Source organism: Hemiscyllium ocellatum, chromosome 11 (assembly GCF_020745735.1).
Source record: "Hemiscyllium ocellatum isolate sHemOce1 chromosome 11, sHemOce1.pat.X.cur, whole genome shotgun sequence".
Taxonomy (NCBI): Eukaryota; Metazoa; Chordata; class Chondrichthyes; order Orectolobiformes; family Hemiscylliidae; genus Hemiscyllium; species Hemiscyllium ocellatum.
The window spans coordinates 67,628,889-67,651,608 of NC_083411.1; the positions used below are offsets into that span (position 1 = coordinate 67,628,889).

The window sequence follows — 22,720 nt, forward strand, 5'->3', positions numbered from 1 at the left end:
GAGGGCAAAGAATTTAATATTAATTTAATGTTACATCCCAAAGGCAGACCTTCCCTCAGCCCTGCACTGATGTGTCAGCTTATAATTACTGGTCACCTTGAAGATTACGCCAAAAAGGTGTCTGAAGATTGTTAAGACGGACCCGCGGGGTCCCGTCTTTGCGTGTTCTTTTGGAAGGAGAGACCCACACTGGCAACTTTAGTTTGGCGCAGACTGCCGTTTATTCACAGAATCTTAACTGATACAACGAATTATCAGGCATGCATTCGTTGGAGAAGGCGTTCTGCCCCCTCGTTCGGACTTGTCATAGTTATACTTCGCGCTGCCTGGAGTCCCCGGTTAGATTTTCCTTGTCCGCCTTCCTCATTGGTCCATTCATCTGCGCGCGATGGGGATCCGTCTTCCCATTGGCCGCATCGAGGTGCCTGTCCAGCTCCCGCTGTGCTTGACAATGGCACAGACGTCCTGGGGCCAGCGGTTCCGATCCCGTAATCAATAGTTCATTGTTTAGAGAATCAACTCTCATCACTATGCGTCTGACAGGCTAGCCGTTTTCCGAGATTTAATCAATAATTCCAGTAAGTAAATTAACAGGTACTTTTATCAACTATGAGTTCCGATAGAGCAATTCACACTGTCTGACAGTTACCGGTTCCTTTATCAACTATGAGTTCCGATAGAGCAATTCACACTGTCTGACAGTTACAGGTTTCTTTATCAATCATGAGTTTCGATGGAACAATTGACACTGGCTGGGAGTTACAGGCTCCATGATTTAATTAACAAAATGTATATTAATTACGAGCTCCAGACAGGTAGTCATGCAGTTGCCAGCACCAGCCCGCATGGCTATTATTAACCGTTTCAGGGCTGGAACTAGAAGTGTCTGTTGCAGAAATAGTATTACCCTCCCTAGCCCCAGATTAAACACCCTAGTAGTGTAATCACCCCAACAAGATAGACACAACCTTTCAAGTCAGAAGTGGAAGAGTTATTATTGAGTTACAACCAATGGCCCATGGAATGTGTGAAGAAGAAAAGGTAATTGGAGAAAATAGAGATAGGTTGGAGGAGGGGCGCGGGGTTGAGGGGTGGGGGTTGCCAGGGGTGAGGGGGAGGCGAAGCAGGGAAGGATGTGAATGGGAAGCCAATACTATTATTGTTGCCTCATGTTTGGTGTCTCATTACAAATGAAGGATTTGAAATTTATAACCACTTTCATAACTCACCACAGGTAGAGGATTCCCCACTGAAAGTGTTATGCTTTGAATGGGCTCAACCTTTCCAAGTGCAGTGCTTATATTACAGGTAATATTTAATCATGTTTATAACGGCTGTTGGTATTTGCTGCTCCTAAGCTGCTTAGAGCGTTGAAGCTTTCCAGAGACTGACAGAAGGAAGATAATGGTTTCTGGGAAGATGGCCTTTCACATCTTCAGTCTGATACACTCCCACCTGAGATAGTCCAGTACCCATGGGGAGACAATAGGTGCGGTGCGTGTATGTGTGCATGTATATATGTGTGTGTGTATATGTGAGGGAGTGTGTATGTATGTGTGTGTGTATATGTGGGGGAATGAGTATATATATGTGTGTGTATATGTGTGGAAGTGTGTATGTATATATGTGTGTCTATGTATATATGTGTTTGTATATATCTGTGTCTGTGTATATGTGTATGTATATACAGTATGAATCTGTGTGTATATGTGTGGGTGGGTGTGTGTGTATGCATAGGTGTGAATGTGTATATATATGTATGTATGTGTTTGCGTATATGTAAATGTGCGTATATATGTCTCTGTGTCCGTGTGTGTATAAGTGTGTGTGTATATGTCTGCATGTGTATATATGTGTGTCCTGTTATATGTATGTCTGTGTGTTTATGTGTTAGGGATAATGTACACGTGTGTCTACGTGTATACATATGTCTGTGTGTGTACATTTACGTGTCTGTATGTGTGTGGAGGTGGGTGCGGTGGATAGCGAGATTAATTTTGGATTGGTCCATGTGAAAGTCGAACCGGACACACAGAATTGGTTTGCAGTGCAAAGCAGATGACTGTGACTCTATTACATGTTGTATTACCTAGTGTGTAGGCGAGTGGAGGGGAGACAGGCCGCCTACTTGCGGAACATTTCAGAGAACACCTCTGGGACACCTGGCCCAATCAACCCAACCACCCTGTGGCTCAACACTTCAACTCCCCCTCCCACTCCACCAAGGACATGCAGGTCCTTGGACTCCTCCATCGCCAGACCATAGCAACATGACGGCTGGAGGAAGAGCGCCTCATCTTCTGCCTAGGAACCCTCCAACCACAAGGGATGAACTCAGATTTCTCCAGTTTCCTCATTTCCCCTCCCCCTACCTTGTCTTAGTCCCAACCCTCGAACTCAGCACCACCTTCCTAACCTGCAATCTTCTTCCTGACCTCTCCGCCCCCACCCCCACTCTGGCCTATCAGCCTTATCTTAACCTCCTTCCACCTATCGCATTTCCAACGCCCCTCCCCCAAGTCCCTCCTCCCTACCTTTTATCTTAGCCTGCTTGGCACACTCTCCTCATTCCTGAAGAAGGGCTCATGCCCGAAACGTCGAATCTCCTGCTCCTTGGATGCTGCTTGACCTGCTGCGCTTTTCCAGCAACACATTTTCAGCTCCGATCTCCAGCATCTGCAATCCTCACTTTCTCCTGTATTACCTACTCCCCCAGTAGGCAAAGTGGATCATTGTGAGTCTCCAGGCCCTCTTCAGTTCTGGAAACTTCCCAGGCCCTGAAAGTCGGTGCTTGCATTTGCAAGCTGACAGCTCTGAGAGTGTCCTCATGATCACTGAGTGTTGCTTCAGCCAGAAAGGCTGGAACAAGAGGTTAGTGCGGAATCCCAGCTCAACCCTACAGCTTTCATGCTGTAATTAGTGCTGTGCTTTGACAGTTCAACAACTTGATGACACATAGTGTCCAGGAACTTTACAACGCTGCCATTGCCACCCCATCATATACTGTATAAGGCATATTTGGGGCAGCTGTTTGAAATGGGAGGAAGACATTGTGGAGTTTCTGCCTTAGCTGATTTGGGAGGAAACGGCTATGCAGGGAATAAGTCTTTCTGTCTGGGTCCAACACTCTGAGAGAAGGGTGTATGACTGAAGAATGGTGATACGTGTGTTATGGTGTTGTCAACTCATTTCCACTTGTCCTGTTAGCCAAGGGGAGATGGTAATGTTAATGCCACTGGACTGGTAAAGCCAGAGGTCCTGGGGCCATAGCTTCAAATCCCATCTTGGCAGCTAGTGCAATTTAAATTCAGACAATAGTATCTGCAGCCACAAAACAAACAGAAATTGCTGGAAAAGCTCAGCAGGTCTGGCAGCATCTCTGGCGAGGAGAACTGAAGGTAACTGACAAGAAGGTGAGTTTTATGCAGAAGATAGGGTGTGGGAAGGGGGTAAAGAATGAATGATAGATAGAGAGATAGAACTGGGTCCATTGCTTTTTGTCATGGAGTCACCGAGATCCCAACCCAATCTAGTCCCACCTGCCAGCACCTGACCGATATTGCTCCAAACCCTTCCTATTCATATACCCATCCAGATGCCTTTTAAATGTTGCAATTGTACCAGCCTCCAGCACTTCCTCTGGCAGCTCATTCCATATACGTACCACCCTCTGCATGAAATAATTGCCCCTTAGGTCTCTTTCATATCTTTCCCCTCTCACCCTAAACCAAGCCCTCTAGTTCTGGACTCCCCCACCCAGGGAAAATACCTTGTCTATTTATCCTATCCATGCCTCTCATGATTTTATAAACCTCTATAATGTCACTCCTAGGCCTCCGACGCTCCAGGGAAAACAGTCCCAGCCTGTTCAGCCTCTTACTATAGCTCATATCCTCCAACCCTGGCAACATCCTTGTAAATCTTTTCTGAACACTTTCAAGTTTCACAACATCTTTCCGATAGAATGGAGACCAGAATTGCACGCAATATTCCAAAAGGGGCATAACCAACATCCTTTATCCTAACTTCTGTCCTCAATACTTTGACCAATAAAGGAAAGCATACCAAACCCCTTCTTCACTATCCTATCTATCTGTGACTCCACTTTCAAGGAGCTATGAACCTGCACTCAAAGGAATCTTTGTTAAGCAACACTCCCTAGGACCTTACCATTAAGTGCATAAGTCCTGCTAAGATTTGCTTTCCCAAAATGCAGCACCTCGCATTTATCTGAATTAAGCTCCATCTGCCACTTCTCAGCCCACTGGCTCATCTGATCAAGATCCCATTTATATAAATGATTTGGATGTGAACATAGGAGGCACGGTTAGTAAATTTGTAGATGACACCAAAATCAGAGGTGTAGTGGGCAGTGAAGAACATTACTTCAGGGTACAACAGGACCTTATCAAATAGGCTGATTCGCCAGTGAGAGGCAGAGGGAGTTTAATTTAGATAAATGTGAGGTGCTGCATTTTGGAAAGGCAAATCATATATGTATGGTAAGGTCGTGGGGAGTGTTGTTGAACAAAGAGACCTTGGAGTGCAGGTTCATAGCTCCTTGAAAGTGGAGTCGCAGGTAGATAGGATAGTGAAGAAGGTGTCTGGTATGCTTTCCTTTCTTGGTCAATGCATTGAGTATAGGAGTTGGGAGGTCATGTTGCGGCTGTACAGGACATTGGTCAGGCCACTTTTGGAATGCTGCATTCAATTCTGGTCAGCTATTGGAATGACGTTGTGAAACTTGAAAGTGTGCAGAAACAATTTACAAGGATGTTGCCAGGATTGGAGGGTTTGTGTTATAGGGAGAGGTGGAAAAAGAGAAGGCTGTTTCCCTCAGGTGTTGGAGACTGAAAGATGAACCTATAGAGGTTTATAAAATTGTGCCCGAAACATCGATTCTCCTTCTCCTTGAATGCTGCCTGACCTGCTGTGCTTTTCCGGCAACACATTTTCAGTTCTGATCTCCAGCATCTGCAGTCCTCACTTTCTCCAGGGAGGTTAGAGAACAGGATAGGTGGAAGGTGATGGATATGCTGGAACATTCTGGAGATGTGGGGATAGTCAGGAGAGGGTGGCTCTGTTCAGGACAGGATGGGAGGAGGGCAGTGTCACTGAAACCTAAAATACAGTGAAGACTTTGAGTGATGCTTTGATCGTATCTGGAAGGTGTGGGTGAACAAGTTCCCATATCAAGTAAATGCAGCCAGGGAAAGCATCAAAGGAAGAGAGATATTTTCCAATCTCTTCCATTGGGAAGAAGGTACAAAAGTGCGTACCTACAGATTAAAGAACAGTTCCTTCCCCGCTGTCATTAGACTTCTGAATGGACCTGTCAAATTTTAATGTTGATATCGCTCCTTGTGCACCGTCTCTGCAGCCATTAACTTCACGCAAAACACGTTTCACTGTATCTAGGTACATGTGACAATAATAACTCAAATCAAAGAGTGTGGGGTGGGGGAGGGGTTAGAAGTAATCAAGTGAGAAAAGGGATGAATGTGTAAGGCAAAGGTGAAGATGATGCTGAGGCAAGTAATAAAACAAAACATTGATCCCGAAGAGTGGTTAGGGTATTGAACATCAGGCAAAAGTAGAACGATGTCAGCCTGGAAATCTGGCAGGGAAAATGGGAGAAATTCTTCATCTCCCCTTGAGTCCCATCTCATCCTTTCACCCCTCTCCTTATCCCGCATCCCCTTCCCTCCTCCTTTGCCTTCTGGTCCCCTAGGTTATGACCTATCCATAGACTCTGCATGATCTGAAGCACCAGCTACACGTCTTGCATTCCAAACACTCCTGGTGCTACCATCCTCTATGAGTTGGACCGTCTGCCCAAAAAACAGGCTGCAGTTGTTCAGATCTGAAATTGTTCAGCTTGGGTTTGATTCCTCAATGCTGTAAGGCAGGAAGATGAGCTGTTGTTCATTGTTGAACTTTGTAGAGCGTGTTTTCTTTTTTTTTAAATTTCCAATTTCCCAGCATTAATAGCATTTTTGATTCTGCTTCAACTATCGTCAATGGTGGCATGGCAGCTCAGTGGTTAGCGCTGCTGCCTCACAGCACCAGGGTCCCAGGTTCGATTCCAGCCTCAGGTGACTGTCTGTGTGGAGTTTGCACATCCTCCCCGTGGGTTTCCTCCGGGTGCTCTGGTTTCCTCCCACAATCCAAAGGTGTGCAGGTCAGGTGATTTGGCCATGCTAAATTGTCCATGGTATTAGGTGCATTAGTCAGAGGGAAATGGGTCTGGGTGGGTTACTCTTCGAAGGGTCGGTGTGGAGTTGTTGAGCAGAAGGGCCTGTTTCCATACTGTAGGGGATTTAATCTAATCTAACTACCTGAATGGAGGTTTTCAGTGAAGCAGTCACCCAATTTGCATTTCTCTAGTTTAGAGAAAGCCGCATTAGCAACTGAGGCAGGAGACTGAATTGAACAAGGTATATGTAAATCATCTGGAAGGGAGTTGGGAATCTGTACAGTTTGAGGTGGGGGTTGAAAAGTATGGCACTGGAAAAGCACAGCAGGTCAGGCAGCATCTGGAGAGCAGGAGAGTCGACGTTTCAAGCTAATCCCTTCATTAGGACTTATGCCTGAAACATCTGATTTACTTTACCTCACTAGTTTAATTTTAGTTGTAAGAATTTCTTACAAGCTGTAATAGACGCAATTTTCTTTTCTTTTTTTTGAAAGGAACTTGCTTCTTTTGCAAGCATGGCAAATGCAGTCAAAATGACAGAAGAAGGTAAAACATTATTCTTGTACCTCAGAAAACATTGAAGGAAAGATTTTTAGCCAGTGACCATGTGGACACTTTGACACTTGGGTGCTATTTGAAAATCTACCTGAATACACCAAGGCCACAGCTGCCGAACCACCATTATAGATGGGGGAAATCCAAAATGTCTCTGGCTTTGTCTTCTGGAACCTTCCACCATCAAACCATCTATGGGCTCCTGTCACAACAGGTGTGTGTGTGTTTGTGTGTGTTTGTGTGTGTGTGTGTGTGTGTGTGTTTGAGAGAGAAGGGGAATGATAATGGTGCTGTGAGATGACAGGATTGTTCACACAGCATGTGAAAAGTGCACACAATTTTCACTTCAATTGGCCACCCACCTCCCACATCTTCAGAACACACCTTCTCTGAAACTTCCTAGATAAAGGCTGGATCTGTAGTGACTGAGAGAAGCTCAACCAGGTGGACCTCATAGAATATGAGTTTCTTGATTGGGGCTGTTAATCTGGACCAATCAGGGATCCCTGGCTGACAGGGTGACTTAGTGTCGGGATATCAGCCTCTGTGGAGTTAATTCAGGAACTCTATCTGGAGCAGAGACATGCCAGCAGATTGGCATGCCAATTGGTAGCAAAAATATCTTGGCACATTTGTCTCCAAACCTACCTACCAAATGTGCCCAGCCCTCTGCCAGTCCCTGTGGAGACTTTTATACTCCCCTCATACTCTAGACCATCACTTGCTCCTAATGAAAGTAATAGCAAGTGTGTTATTGCTGTTTGAGATAAGGGACATTTCTCCCCCTTCAGGAGGTAAATTCCTCACTTTGCTGTTCTTTGTTACAGACTTTCTAGAAGATGGTTTTGGTGAACACACTTGCTATCATTGTCTCATTGCAGAAGTAGCAAATGATGATCAAATACCAAATGGTAAGATTATTTTGTTTATATCATGACCAAGCTGCTTAAAAGTATAATTTATTTTGCAATATTTCTGTTCAATTTCACTGCCCCTTTCTTTCTTTGCTTTGTTCCTGACCTGCTAACCATATAGAGTCATAGAGATGTACAGCATGGAAACAGACCCTTTGGTTCAACCCCTCCATGCCGACCAGATATCCCAACCCAATCTAGTCCCACCTGCCAGCACCCGGCCCATATCCCTTCAAACCCTTCCTATTCATATACCCATCCAAATGCCTCTTAAATGTTGCAATTTTACCAGCCTCCACCACATCCTCTGGCAGCTCATTCCATACACGTAACACCCTCTGCGTGAAAAAGTTGCCCCTTAGGTCTCTTTTATATCTTTCCCCTCTCACCCTAAACCTATGCCCTCTTGTTCTGGACTCCGTGAACCCAGGGAAAAGACTTTGTCTATTTATCCTCTCTATTCCCCTCATAATTTTGTAAACCTCTATAAGGTCACCCCTCAGTCTCTGATGCGCCAGGGAAAACAGCCATATCTTGCTAATGGGTACAGTTCCTGTTTCTGCTGATGGACATTGTGTTTTCCTGAAGAGGTTATTGACCTCATGATGGATGATTAATTTTGGAAGGCATTTTTAACTGTGAGCTTGGAAACAGACCTCAACCACTCCATACCTGACCATCAAAGCATTTTAATGTGTTGGAGTTAAAAATCACACAACACCAGGTTATAGTCCAACAGGTTTTAATTGGAAGCACACTTGCTTTCGGAGCGTCGCTCCTTCATCAGGTGATATCACTGATTCCATGATATGTATCATTGATGCCACCCAGGCTAAAAAATTCCAGATGTAATGTGCCATTTCAACCTCAGCTTTGTGATAGCACAGTCATGTCTGAGTTAGAAAGTTTGGGGTACAAGACCCATTCCACTCATTTGAGTACACTTTTCTTTAGGTTAACCCTTCAGTACAGTATAGATCATGCTACATAGTGAAAGCTGGTTGAAACACTAAACAGAAACCCTAACTGCCTGATCTGGTGAACATAAAAAACTCACATCACCAGTTGAGGAACAAAGAATAGTTGCAATATTATGGTGAAGATTCATTTGTCAATTAGCACCAGCAAAATAGTGATTAATTATTACTTTGCAATCTTGGAGTTTGATTAACGTAAATTGGTCATGTTTGTCTCTGAGAGCTTTTTTTAAAAAACATTGTTTGTATCACATGTTGGCATCAGATGCAAGGTCAGTCTAAGTCACTTGTTAAACCTTTACAGGAACATTGTATACAGTTCCTACACCACACATTGAGAAGAGTGCAAAAAAGATTTACAAGAATGATTCCAGGGATGCTGTTTCACTCACAATGAAAGATTGGAGAAGTTGAGACTCAGAGTCATATAGATATGCAACACTGACCAAGTTTCCCAAATCAAACTAGTCCTATTTACCTGCGTTTGGCCCATATCCCTCTAAACCCTTCCTATTCATGTACCCATCCAGATGTCTTATAAATGCTGCAAATGTACCAGCTTTCACGACTTCCTCTGGCAGCTCATTCCGTACACCCACCACCCTCTGCATGAAAAAGTTGCCCCTTAGTTCCCTTTTAAAACTTTCCCCTCTCACCTTAAACCTATGCCCTCTAGTTTTGGACTTCCTTACTTTGGGGGGAAAATACCTTGTCTGTTTACCTTAACCAGGCCCCTCATGATTGTATAAACCTCTATAAGGTCACCCCTCAGTCTCCGACCCTCCAAGGAACAGAGCCCCAGCTATTCAGCCTCTCCTTATAGTTCAAACCCTCCAACCCTGGCACCATCCTTTTTAAATCTTTTCTGAACCCTTTCAAGTTTAACAACATCTTTTTGAGTTGCTGGTTCTATTTGAAATCAATCCCATTTAGCCTGGCATTGGTGCCAAATAATGTGACATGGGTCAAACTCAGTATGAAGACAGGATTTCTTTTCTCTACAAAATCTATGGGGTAGTCACTGTTAGCCAATGTAGTCATAGATATCTGTATCTGCAACACCATTATTAGTAAGGGTTTCCTCACCTCCTACTACAGGCTGAGTAGCAGGTAGTCAGTCTCTCAGGACAACACTTCAAAATTACTTAATTGGCAGTGAAGAATTTTGAGACTGTGATGATTTGGAAGTGGCTACATACATGCACTTGCACATAAGTGAAGAAGCACCTGATAGTTTTTAACAATTCCTTCTCAGGATTTGGACACAGCTGAACAACATTCATTGCTCGAGCCAAGCTGTCCTGAGTTGAACGTCGAACATAAGAACATAAGGGGGTGCAGAGGAGTTTTATTAGGTTGATTCTGGAGTTAAGGGGTTGGCTTATGAGGAGAGACTGAGTAGACTGGGATTACATTCATTGGAATTTAGAAGAATCAGGGGGGTCTTATAGAAACATGTAAAATTATGAAGAGAATAGATAAGACAGACATAGAGAGGATGTTTCCACTGGTGGGTGAAACTAGGACAAGAGGGAACAGATTTAGCACTGAATTGAGAAGGAACTTCTTCACCCAGAGGGTTGTCAATCTATGGAATTCCCTGCCCAGTGAAGTGGTTGACACTACTTCAGTGAATGTTTTTAAAGCAAAGATAGATATTTTAGAACAAAAAGGAATTAAGGGTTGTGGTGAGCAGGCGGACTAGTGGAGCTGAGGCCATGAGAAGATCAGCCATGATCTTACTGAATGGCAGAGCAGGTTCGAAGGGACAGACGGCCTATTCCTGCTCCTACTTCTTATATAAGCCTAGCTGTCCTGCGTTGAACTTGACTTGAGGGTTTTGCCTTTGTATGGTCAACTGGAGTGGCTAGTGAGGCCATTTTAAAGAGTAGTTAGGTATAAAGTACCTTGGCTTGGGACAGGAGGCAGACCAGACTTGGTAAGAACAGTACCACACAATATAGAACATCAGTGAACTTCCTGAGTAGTTGATGACAATGAAAACATGGATAAAGAAATATGAGCAGGGAGCTCAGTAATGAAGGTCTTTTGCCCGATTCTCCTGCTCCTCGGATACTGCCTGACCTGCTGTGCTTTTCCAGCACCACACTCTCGAGCTCAGTTAATCTAGTTCTTGCCATATATGCCATGGGAGCATATGTTACATTAAATCTTGTGGCAGCCCATGTTTTCAGGGAATTTAAATGAATTCCAAAATGAAACCACCACTGGCTAGATTCTCCAAACAATAATGTGGGAAGTGGCACCTAATTGGTGCTTACATGGCTCTCAATTGGGTATCGAGAATTGTCTACACGGTTGCTGGTAATATGCCACAGCAGCTGAAAAGCAGTGGCTCTTGCTTCCTAACCCCAGTGCAAAGGGTTGGTAATGTTCAGCCTTGTGTCTGTTTTGTAGAACTCTTGCTTCTGAGCCAGAAGATTGCGTGTTGAATCTCGTCCCTGAGGCTTGAGCACAATCCAGGCTGACACGCAATGGAGGAATGAGAGAGTGATGTGCTGCTCGAAGTTTTATTAGTTTGCAAACTAAATCTAAAAATAAGCTACTATTTACCTTCTCAGGTAGATGATTTGAAAAGCAGAGAAATAAATAGTCAGGAATAGACTGTTAAAAGTATTTTCCATTGGTTATAAAGCGCTTTGGAATCTCCTTAAGTTGTGGAAAATTCTACATAAATGCATGCATTTCTTATGTTTTAAAGTTAAAATTATGGAAAAAAGATTATTTAAAAGGCAGATTTTTTCTAATTATAACTTGGATGTTTACAAGCCACTGACACATCTCTCCAAACAATTTATCAATGAATTTATATTGGTTGAATGTTCCCTTTCCTCAAGCATGTTTTCCTTACAAAATGTCATCTTCACTGTCTCTGCTGACTGCATGATGTGCAATAAATTTTCATTTATGCTCAGGACACAGAGTTGTGGGCATTGCCATGTGATCCATGGACTGGAAAGATGACTTACTTTGAAGACTTTTACATAATGGAGCTATGCAGAGGTAAGCAGAGTTGCTGATTGTTATTTTTCTCACAAATATGTTTACATGATCCACCTTAATAGATAATAATCACAATAGATAACAATAAACAGGGACATGACAAGTATCTCAACTGCATCTCTAAAGATGCTAACCAAAGGCAAGATCCAAACATGTTAAAAAGATGTACTCTCTGATATAAGGCCCATATGATCTAACCATATCTGTCTGACTGAGCCTAGCCCCTAATCAGCTTCACTAGCATTCTGGCCTGTCACAGTGAAAGGTGGGTCTTTGAACAGTCTTCAATTACAGAGAGATCCTTTAAGGCAGCCTGTAACAAACATGGATTGAGATTGTGGTACATTAATCACTGTCATTGTGCTTGTCAGTTTATGCAATTGTGTAGAGGAGTCTTTGGGTATTCCTGCACCTCTATATCAGGATTTCATCTGTTCCAGTGTTCCTGTGGATCTCAATGGTGAAAGCTACCAATTGTGTGGTATGCTTCACAGCATCAACTGTGCCATTCCAATTATCTGCAGACCATTTTATTAATCATCCAGGGTACAGTTAGGTGACCACCTAAAATGTCTTTCTACAATCTATAAATGATCTTTTAGATACCAAAGGACCTTTCATCCATTCCAGATGAATCTACCCTTTAGTAACTTCTAGCTTTTGGGCAGCTTATGTTCTGCCTTGCCCTCAGCTTGCCTCTTATTACTTTATATCTATCTTTTCTCCCCACTCCCCCAATTACAATTGTAGTTAGCTCAAAAGTGTTCCTTGCATTCACTTTTTGTTCTGTTTGATAATCAGAACACTGTCAGTTTTCTCCTTGAAAGGGTCCAGTTGCCAGCTTTTTTCCTCAGCTTTCCTCATCGTACAGTCCTTTGACGTTACTTTCAGAATGTTAATTATGTGTGGGAACTGACTGGTTTTGAACAAATACTTTGTGGCTTTGCTTGCAGGTTTGGGTATCGGGTCTGAAATCCTGAAGAGGATTAGTCAGGTAAATGAAAATTCAAAATGTCTGTGTAATGACCAAACATGCTACTGCTTTAAAACCTTTCCTCACGTTTCTGGGATTTAAGTTTGATTTCTGTTTCTCCTTGCTTAGATAGCAATCCAGACTTGGTGTTACAGCATGCATTTTCTTGTTGTGAGGTGGAACACAGCCCCTATAGAATACTACACCAGGCGAGGTACTCTGGATTTGTCACAACAGGAAGGGTGGCATCTATTTAAATTCAGTAAAGAAAACATGATCAAACTGACATCTGAGGAATGAAAGCAGCACCAGGAGACAACTAAGGCAGCGTGACGATGTATATTTTTTTTTCCTTATTTGAGGGAACAAACTTCTTTTTTGGGACAGGTGTTCTGCACACAGCAGGATAGTTGAACATCTTTTTTTTACATTAGAAAATGACAGATCCCTTCGTGTACTGCACAATTCAATGACTGCATTTTCTAAGTGATGGGTTCTCCAAACTGAAAAGGTACCATTGCTATTGAAGTTGAAGCAGATACTTGATTCAACATGAGTACATTAGTTACTAATATGTTAACACTTTCATAACATACAGCCTTTAATTCAGCTTTGTATAGAGAATAGTGCCCTATTTTTAGGAAAGTAAATCAAAGCCACTATTTCTGATCTACTCTGACACTAATTTCTGTGTACTTGTATTATTAAGTAAAACATTTTAGCAAACTGAGGACAGTTCCTTGCACCTCGTATTATAGAATGCTATTGTGCAGCTCATTTTGCTTGAGTCAGCACCTAGAGCAAGTGTCAAGTTCATTAATTCTGCTGGAGTATCCAAGCAGTGAAGCTGAGACATCCATGGTAAAGGACTTCATAGCCAATTCCTATGCCATATAATTTTTAAAAACCACAATGTGAAATGAAGCTATTCACTTCTATGTTCATGCGTAAACTGAGCAACTTTTCAATTTTAAACTGTTATGCTTTTGACAGCAAGTCCAGGGCTTCAGTCTGATAGATCAATATAATAGATTTGACTAAATTGTGGGAGTTGGTAATACAAATTGCTTTGCATTGCAAAGCAAGCACTTGCACCAAGCCATATTCAAATATCCCTTCTCTTGTTTCTGATTCAGATATAAGAAGTATTGATACTCCCATTTGAATAAATGTAATATGAAAACCTAGTCAAATTGTTTCAAGTCAAAGTTTAAAGCCAGTAAGATCTCAATAGTCAAATTACTTCTTATATAATATGGTCTTGTTAATCATTCCTGTTTGTAGTGGAACGAACTATGGCTGCTGAAAACATTACAAACTGGCTGTTGCTGTAGTTTTTTGACAAGGATCAGGTACAATATGTCAAGGTATTGTGTGTTGTCAAACAAAAATCTGTCATCCTCCAATTGTTAAATAGGAAATATTGTTTAATAAAAGCAACCATTTCCTGTTCTTGACCTTGGTGACAGGCCAGATTGAGAGTTAAATATTCACAAGCAACTGCCAATTCACAGGAACCTCCATTAACAATTTGCTTTTAAGACATAGGTTCCACACTGCACAAAAATGAAGCTTAAAGTTCCAGATGAGTAGCTTTGGCACAAACATTGAGACTCTAGTAACAGACTTCAAATTAATCATAAGAAATGATGAGATATGTTAAGCAAAAAAAATTCCTATGCACACACTGTATACAAAATGATAAAGTCTTAATGGCTAAAAGATTATTTGTTCTCTGCAGTATTTGAAAGGCCGGCTTTTACTTTCTTGATTCTCTCAATTTTAAAGCCCCTCAATTCTGTGTATGATCATGCTCCATTGGAGATGCTGGTTAATTTACTCAAAGGGGTGCAGGTTATGTTCGGTTGCTCCAAATCACCAAATACATCTGTTGCAGTTGCAAGATACTGATGAAAGCTTCTCGCTCAAATTGTCCAATACTTCTAAGTGAAATAGATGCAATCTACATGCGATTTGCATCTCTGTTGTTCCCATTTCTAGTTTCATGCACTTACATTGAACTAGTCTGTAAGATAACAGAAGCTACGAAATCTGTCAAATCTCTATAATATAGAAGTTATGCCAGAAAGGTCTGCCTCATCCACAATGATGGGTGATGGAGGGGTCAACAATGGTATTTCTATGTGTTTCGCTTTCGCAGGCAAAGCTGCTGAGCTTCTTAATGTTTTAGATATTGAAGTGTTGCTTTGCCTGACCGCATATTACATTTATTTATTTAATTAACATTTGGTGAGATAAAGGCCACCCTTGAGCTTGAGAACAAGAGGCAAGATCTGCAGCACACAGAGAACCATTCCTTTTAGGATTGAATCTCTTCTTTGACTTTGTGCTTGAGTGAATATTAATTTCCTACCACATCACACAATATATCTGTCCAGAGTCCACATCAAAATCCATCTTTTTACTAGATGCAAGAGAAGTCTTGACATGCACTTATCACATGAAGTGTGAATAAGAATCATGAGGATATCTGGTTGCACGCTACACTAGAATTTAATTGAATGGTTTGGAGTCCAGTAATATTTTAAATAAGACCTTCCAAAACATTCAAATCCCAAGAGAAGTAATCAGAACCAAGTCTAACTCAGAACGGCCATTAGAAGCACTGTGTTTCTGGAGTGTAGTGATTATCATGTTTGCTTCACATGCAGGAGCCCCTAGTTTAAAACTAGGCAGAAACAGGGCTGTTGTCTCATTATTCAGGCAAAGTGCATTGTCCCTGCTTTTCAATAAAGGTGAACAGAGTTTGTTTGGGGTGGAATGGTGGATCTGCAGTTAGCACCAGGTCCTGGGTTCGATTCCACCATAGGCGACTATCTGTGTAGAGTTTGCACATTCTCCCCATGTCTGCATGGCTTTCCTCTGGGTGCTCTGGTTTTCGCCTATAGTGGAGAAAATGAGGCCTGCAGATGCTGGAGATCAGTGTGGAGACTGTGGTGCTGGAAAAGCACAGCAGGTCAGACAGCATCCGAGGAGCAGGGGAATCGATGATTTGAGCATGTTCCTGATGAAGGGCTTATGTCCGAAACTTTGATTCTCCTGCTCCTCAGATGCTGCCTGACCTGCTGTGCTTTTCCAGCACTATGTTCTCTTTTCTCCCATAGTCCAAAGGTGTGCAAGTTAGATAGCTTGGCTATGCTAAATTGCCCATAGTATCCAGTGATGTGTAGGTTAGGCAGATTAGCCAAAGAAAATGTAGGACTCAGGTGATAGGTCTGGGTGGACTTGACAGGCCAAATGGCCTGTTTCCACACTGTAGGGAGTCTAAGCACAGTGGGGCAAATGGTCTCCTTCTGTGCAGTAACAGTAATGTGCTTCATAAAATGTCTTGCATTTTTCTGTGCTTCATCAAAAAACTTGACCAGTAACTAGAAAGGAAATGGTGTATGACCTGGGAACTGGAGAAATGTATAGCTCTGTGCAACAAGGTGATTTCAATTAAATGCATGTTTTGTGCTCATCAAGATGCAAAGTCTGTATGTACAATCCAATCATTACACTCGTGAGTGGTAATACACAGTGTCTGGGTCAAATTTCCTAAAGACAATTGCCCCCCTTCCTATCATTTCATCTTCAATTCAGTGATAGAAAAAGATTAGAACTCAGCATCATGCCTACAAATGTAGCTCCTTGCCCTTTGATTAATGTTTGAGATGGCTGGAAGTGATATAAGACATGCTAGCAGGAGAAGGCCATTCAGTCCATTGCATGTGCTCTGTCCATCAGTGAGGCCACAGCTGATTTGATAATCTTTAATTCCACTTTCCTGTTTTCTCCCATTGACCCTTGATTCCCTTACCAATTAAACATCTGCATCGCGTCATTGAATATACTAAGTGACCAAACCTCATAGGCTCTCTGTTGTAAAGAATTCCATAGATTCAGTACGCTCAGAACAAATTCCTTCTCTTCCCAGACTCTCCTGAAAGGAGAAACAACCTTTCCACATTTAACCAGTCAAGTCCAAGAACAATCTCCTATGTTCCAATACGATAGCCTCTCATTCTTCTATATTCCAATGAGTACAGGCTCAACCTACTCAATCTCTCTTCACAAGACATTCTCCCCATTTCTGGTATCAGCATAGCGAATCTTCTCTGGACTGTCATCAATACCTGTGTATCTTTGATAAAACACTCAAAACGTATTCACAGTAATCCAGCTGTGGGCTGACTAGTACCCTGTACAATCATGGCAAAACCTCCCCTTTATACTTCATTCCTTTAGAAATAAAGGTCAATATTATACTTGCCTTTCCTATTATCAACTGAATCTGAATGCTAGCTTCTTATGATTCATGGATGAGGACTCCCAGATCCCTGTAATGTAGCTTTTTGTAGTTTTTCTCCATTTAGATGATAATCAGCTTCTCTGCTCTTCCCTGCCAAAGTGCATAACCAGACATTTCCCCAAACAATCCACCTGCTAAGTTTTTGCCCACTCGCTTAACTGCTCTGTATCCCTCTGCAGATTCTCTTTATGACTTGATGTACCATTTGTTTTTATGTCATCTGCAAACTAGTACATTCGCTTCTCACACCCAGGTCATTTACATATATTGTAAATAATTGTGGACCCAGCCTTGATCCTGTGGCACATCAAGACTTACAGGTTGGTATCCTGAACATGCCTACCCCCACCTGTAAACCAACTCTGTCTTCTATCAGTTAGTCAATCCTTTATTCATACTAATGTGGCTCCTCCGACACCCTAGACTCTTATTAAGTACCCTAATGTGTGATATCTTAAACAACTGAACATCCAAATATATTACATCCCCTTTATCTTTTTTGTTACCCTTCTCAAAGAAATCTAGTAAATTTGTCAGGCATGATTTCCTCTCAATGAAGCTATGAGTCTGCTTGATTGTATTATGAATTTCTAAATTCTTGCTATTACATCCTTTATAATAAATGTTAACATTTTCCCAACAATAGACTTAAGCTAAACGGCCTGTGGTTACCTGTGTTTTTGTCCCCCTCTTTGTAAATAGATGTGCTAAATTGGAGGTGTTCCAATCCTCTGGGACTTTTCCAGAATGTATGGATTCCTGAAAGGTTAAAACCAGTACCTTTGTATGGATTGCATCTTGCTGTGTTAGAGAGGCTAGAGGGTTTTGTTGATCCCATGAGCAATGCCATCAGGAATTCTCAACACCTGGCACCATGATGATAAGGTCAAAGGGGAGGAACCAGACAAAATGCAACCAAAAACAAGTCTCTAATGAAGATCCAGGCAGAAGTTATTTGGTACATCAATTGCTGTGATGGTGGAAGGCTGCAGCTACAATGAGATCCCAGTCATTGACCTTTCTTTGTCACCTGAACTAGATCTACCTTGTGGATTAGTGGTGCTAGAATAGCACAACAGTTCAGGCAGCATCCAAGGAGCAGCGAAATCGACATTTCGGGCAAAAGCCCTTCATCAGGATCTACCTTCCGTCAAGGACCATGTATCTGCTGATGTGCAACAGCATACCCATGCTAAAAGATGTCCTAGATGGACAATCATACTTGTTAGCAAATGATTGCTGACAAAAAATGACTGCCATTGCATCCACCATCTCTGCAGCTACTTCCTTTAATACTCAACCATCGATCTCCATCAGGACCAGGGAACGTATTGGTGTTTTAGCCCTGTTAGTTTCCCTCGGTCTTTTTCTCTGGAGACGGTTAGTGCACCTATTTCTTCTTCTTCTCCTCCTCCTCCTCCTCCTCCCCCTTGAATTTTGGAAAGCTATTAGGATTTTCTACTTTGAAGATTAATGCAAAGTATTTATTCAACTCTTCTGCCATTACCTGGATCACGAACTAATCATTCTCACTAGAAACTGATCTCCTCACACATGCTGAGGAATAAAGACAGAGATCACCTTCCTGCAGTTACTCAATATTTATTTTCTAGATATAGCAAACACCATTATACAATGCAGTATAAACACGAACAGCAATCTCATTTCTTTATTGAATGTCTCAATTGAATATGTAAAATTTTAGGAGGAGGCAGGTTTATAATCAACACATTTTGAGAGATATAAATAAATACACGCTGCATAATGAAAAATTCACACTTTAGCATAAACGGTGGACATTAACATTTCTGGATATACAAAGTTGTTCCACTTCCAACAAAGACTCTTGGAAATACCAGAAAACATACTGTAGATGTCTGCAGTCATCTGGGTCCTTAACTTCGAGTGCTGTACAAGTCCATATCTTCAGGACTTGATTGACCATGGTCCATCAAACTGGGGTCAAGTACAGTCATTCGCTTTTCTGTTGTAGGAGCAAAACAAAAGATGGCTGTCATTTTATACTGGATTTTTGAAACACATTTTCCATAACAATTGCAAAACATTGATACATGACTGTTACACTAGAGTTGTCACAGCAATAATTTTCTATTATGTTGAAGAAAAAAGCCAATTATTTCCACTGTTAAGAAAAATATCTATTAATAGACCATACTTTTTATTAATTGTATTTGTAAAACAAAAGTACAGAAACAAAAAAATGGTCTGATATCTAACTTACATGTAAATAAACAATTAGTCTTTTACTGCTCCAGCTTGGTATAACTTTATCTGTGGTTTTATACCAAACTGCATTTTAGAAGCAGGACCATACATTGCCTGTTACATGATATAATATTTCTCTTTGAATGAAACAGTATATCAAAAGACCTATTACAAGCCAGATACAAAGGATAATTGTGGAATAGTGGATAAAGGAAAACACGGGAGAGAGAAATGGTCAAGAGAAATTATCAACCTCAAAATAGAGATAGTAAGAGAGGTCAGTTACTCATTTATTTGAAATTTAATCCATATATAATAGAAATTATTTGCACTTAATATAATGCAAGCCACATCTTTGTAATTTGTGCTAGTTTATACATGGAAGATGTTTGCTTATGCATAAGTAATAACATGAAATCCAGCTCAAAGGAACACTTTTAATGGAGTACTGACTAAACAAGAAATTTGGCAAGTGATGGAATATGGAGTGTTGATCTCTTTGTAAAGTCGAGTCAAGTTTAGTAGTTAACTGTAACTTTTAGTGGCATTTTATTTCAGAATATAGTGGCAAGCAAGCTATCAATTTGTGATGGTCGGTAGCCCAGATAGTAAATTAGATAGCTAACGAGAACTGGTTACTTGGTCAGCAAGGGCTGGCTCAGGTCTTTGGAATTTCTGCTGGCACACAAAATCCAATTCAACGCAGTATCATTTTTACAGAGTACTTGGGCGTGGATTCGGTACAGCAAAAAGCATTCAGTACAGAGAGTGAAGGTGCTGTTCAGTGTTAAACAGGTTGTTATTCAATTCACAGGTTTCACTGTCTTCTGCTCATTCCCTGATGTTCAAAAGCCTTAATTACGTAAGCCAGTAGAATCCATTAATGAGATTTAAAGTTTTTATTCTTCCTGTCAACTAGGGGGCAATAGTTCATACTAGGAACAGCAAAGTTTAAGTCCAATATTAAATCTATAACTTAACTAATAAAACTGCTCAGTGATCACAAATAATTGTAGGAGAACATTATCATATTATGGCAGCAACACTTGGATCCCTTGACCAAATTTAAAACAAAAAAAATTAGGGCACAGAAAGATTTAAGGGTGACAAATACATAAATAAATCAGAGAAAAGCTTATTTTGATGGTTTGAGAATTGAACTTTGGAAAGTACAAAGCCAACAATATTGCCAAATAATGATGTAGAACAACAATGAGGGACAGTTAAAACAGTTTACAGAGAACATGGAAAATACATTCCACTATCAGAAAGGCACAAGCTAAACACTATTGGGAAATCATGGATCAATAAAGATCCAAGGAACAATTGAGGGTCAGGAAGGAGTCATACATTAAGTATAAGGACAGCTGTGGAAGGCAGGGTAAGAGAGAATACGAAAGAATTAGGAAAGATGCTTGAAGAAACACTTAGTAAGGCATAGAGGTACAAGGAAGTTAAATCACCAAGCAACACAAAACAGTAAAATTTATACAGACACATTAAAATACTGGGAAGGTAGTGATGGGAATAGGACTATTGAGGGATAAATTGAATGAATGAAAAAAAATTAATGACTTGTCGGCATTGCTGGCTCTACTAGCATTTACTGGTCGTTACTATTACATTGATAAAATGGTGGTGAGTTGCCTTTTTGCATCACTGCAGTCTACTTGATAGGTGGACCCACAGCACTGTTAGGAAGGAATTCCAAGGTTTCGACCAGTGACAGAGGAATGTCCATGTCAGAGAGGGAGTGGCTTGGAGGGGAATCTACCAGATAGTCATGTTTCCTTGTTGCCATTGTTCTTCCAAATGACAGGGATCGTGGGTTTGGAAGGTTCTGTGCAAGAAGCCTTGGTGGATTTCTGAAGTGCATTATGTATTAGAATGCTGCTGCTGAGCTTCAGTGGTGGTGGGAGTGGATGTTTGCCAATGTGGTATCAATAAAATGAGCTGTTTTGTTTCTGATGGTGTCAAGCTTCTTGAATGTTGTTTGAGTTGCACTCAGTCCATGACCCTTCTGACCTGTGCCTTGTAAATGGTGAATAGGTTTTGCAGAGTCAGGAAACATATTACTTGCTGCAGGATTCCCAGTCTTTCAATGGCTCTGTAGGGACAGTATTTATAAGGCTAGTCCAGTGCTGTTTCTGGTCAATGTTTTAAGGGCAAGGGGTTTAAATATCACCACGGCAGCTGGTACAATTTAAATTCAATTAATTAAATCTGGACCTGAAAGCTAGTCTCACTAATGGTGATCATAACGCTACTAATAGTTGTAAATTGGTCTAAAAACCCACTTAGCTCACTAGCGTCCTTTAGAAAAGGAAACTGCTATCCTTACCTGGTTTGGACTATATGTCACTCCAGACCCACTATAATGTGGTTCACTCTTAGGGTAACTAGGAATAGGCAATAAATGCTGGCCTCGTCATAATGCCCTAATTCCAAAAGGTATTGGTAGTAGGGTGACCATCTGCAACACAGCATCTCGAGTGGCAAGCATGTGGAACTCTCCACCATAGGAAGTAGTTGAAGCAAATAGTATGGATGCATTTAAGGAAAACACAACGAGTGCCAAAAGGAAATATAATGTTATGATGGTAGATTTAGATAATAAAGATGAGATCAGGCTCCAATGGAGCATGAATACTGGTATGGACAGGTTGAGCTGACTGGTCTTTTATTAGGTCGATATACCACAATGTCTTACTTAAAATCGTAAAACCTTAGTACCCACTGCACATAAGTTTCAAATTAAGATTCATGTTAATAATAACGGAAATTCTATTTTGTACCTCCTGTTGGCACAAAGGTAACTTTTGGCTGTAGTGGTTTTTGAGGCAATTCTTCTTCAAATGGAGAGTCGGTGCTTTCTGTTTTACCAAGTGTTTCTTGCTTTAGTGGATCCTCCTTCACTTTAGTGGTCTAAAATGAGCAATTAACACACCAACAATAAAATTGTCGAGCTTACTTTCTAAAACGGCAGTGCTCATTTCAAGCAAGTAAAACAATGAATGCAGTTAACACTTCAGAAGTCATTTGACAATTTGGTCAACTCATACACAACATAAAATTAAGTTTGTGGCTCATCTCCCAAGACTGAAAGTGCCTTGTTCAGTTTTTTTCGAATCTCTGTGTTATATCCTCCTGATTAACCATACTTAAGAATATTTTGACAGGCACAATCTCAGTACCCTTGTCAATCGAACAATCATGCCCCATAGAAAGTATACCACTAGGTCTTCCCTTTGCATCGAAAACATAACAATATCTGTCCCCTGGCTCACCCCCACTGCCAGTAAAACCTTCATCCTTGCTTTTCCATCAAGATGATGACTTTCCATGGACTTCTTAATATCCATTGCATCAGCCGAAAATCTCGCATCTGCATTCTGCAACTGATTTCTGCTAACTTGCAATGCTTTCCATTGACCAGTTTAGTTGTACTAATTCATTAACAAATGTTTTAAAGAGTAGCCTTATAAATATTACACAAAAACAAAACTGTAAGTGTATCTATTTTACTTTGTGAGCTAATTCCAC

At 41.2% G+C, this 22,720-nt stretch overlaps 2 protein-coding genes across 2 annotated transcripts in view; one reads left to right on the top strand and one right to left on the bottom strand.

The window, feature by feature from the left end:
• The first annotated feature begins 388 nt into the window (after nucleotides 1–388).
• LOC132820055 (diamine acetyltransferase 1-like) lies at nucleotides 389–12,939 on the top strand. The gene is made up of 5 exons (XM_060831974.1): nucleotides 389–488; nucleotides 7,579–7,662; nucleotides 11,586–11,666; nucleotides 12,620–12,660; nucleotides 12,769–12,939. Exons 1-5 carry the CDS (start codon nucleotides 389–391, stop codon nucleotides 12,937–12,939), a joined length of 477 nt encoding a protein of 158 aa, XP_060687957.1.
• Nucleotides 12,940–18,537: 5,598 nt separating this feature from the next.
• Nucleotides 18,538–22,720, bottom strand: part of LOC132820197 (MICOS complex subunit MIC27-like) — a 49,757-nt gene continuing 45,574 nt past the window's right edge. Inside the window, exons 8-9 of the mRNA XM_060832166.1 lie at nucleotides 21,973–22,102; nucleotides 18,538–18,935 (exon numbers count right to left, since the gene is read on the bottom strand). Coding sequence (XP_060688149.1) covers nucleotides 18,847–18,935; nucleotides 21,973–22,102 — 219 coding nt within the window. The 3' untranslated portion in view covers nucleotides 18,538–18,846. The remainder of the gene's footprint in view (nucleotides 18,936–21,972; nucleotides 22,103–22,720) is intronic.

What these genes read in the sequence shown, in the direction of transcription:
- LOC132820055 (XM_060831974.1), top strand. Translation starts at nt 389, where the DNA reads ATGGGGATCCGTCTTCCCATTGGCCGCATCGAGGTGCCTGTCCAGCTC. An exon ending in CATAATGGAGCTATGCAGAG is followed by an intron (nt 11,667 to 12,619) that starts GTAAGCAGAGTT and finishes CTTTGCTTGCAG; the next exon opens with GTTTGGGTATCGGGTCTGAA. An exon ending in TCCTGAAGAGGATTAGTCAG is followed by an intron (nt 12,661 to 12,768) that starts GTAAATGAAAAT and finishes CTCCTTGCTTAG; the next exon opens with ATAGCAATCCAGACTTGGTG.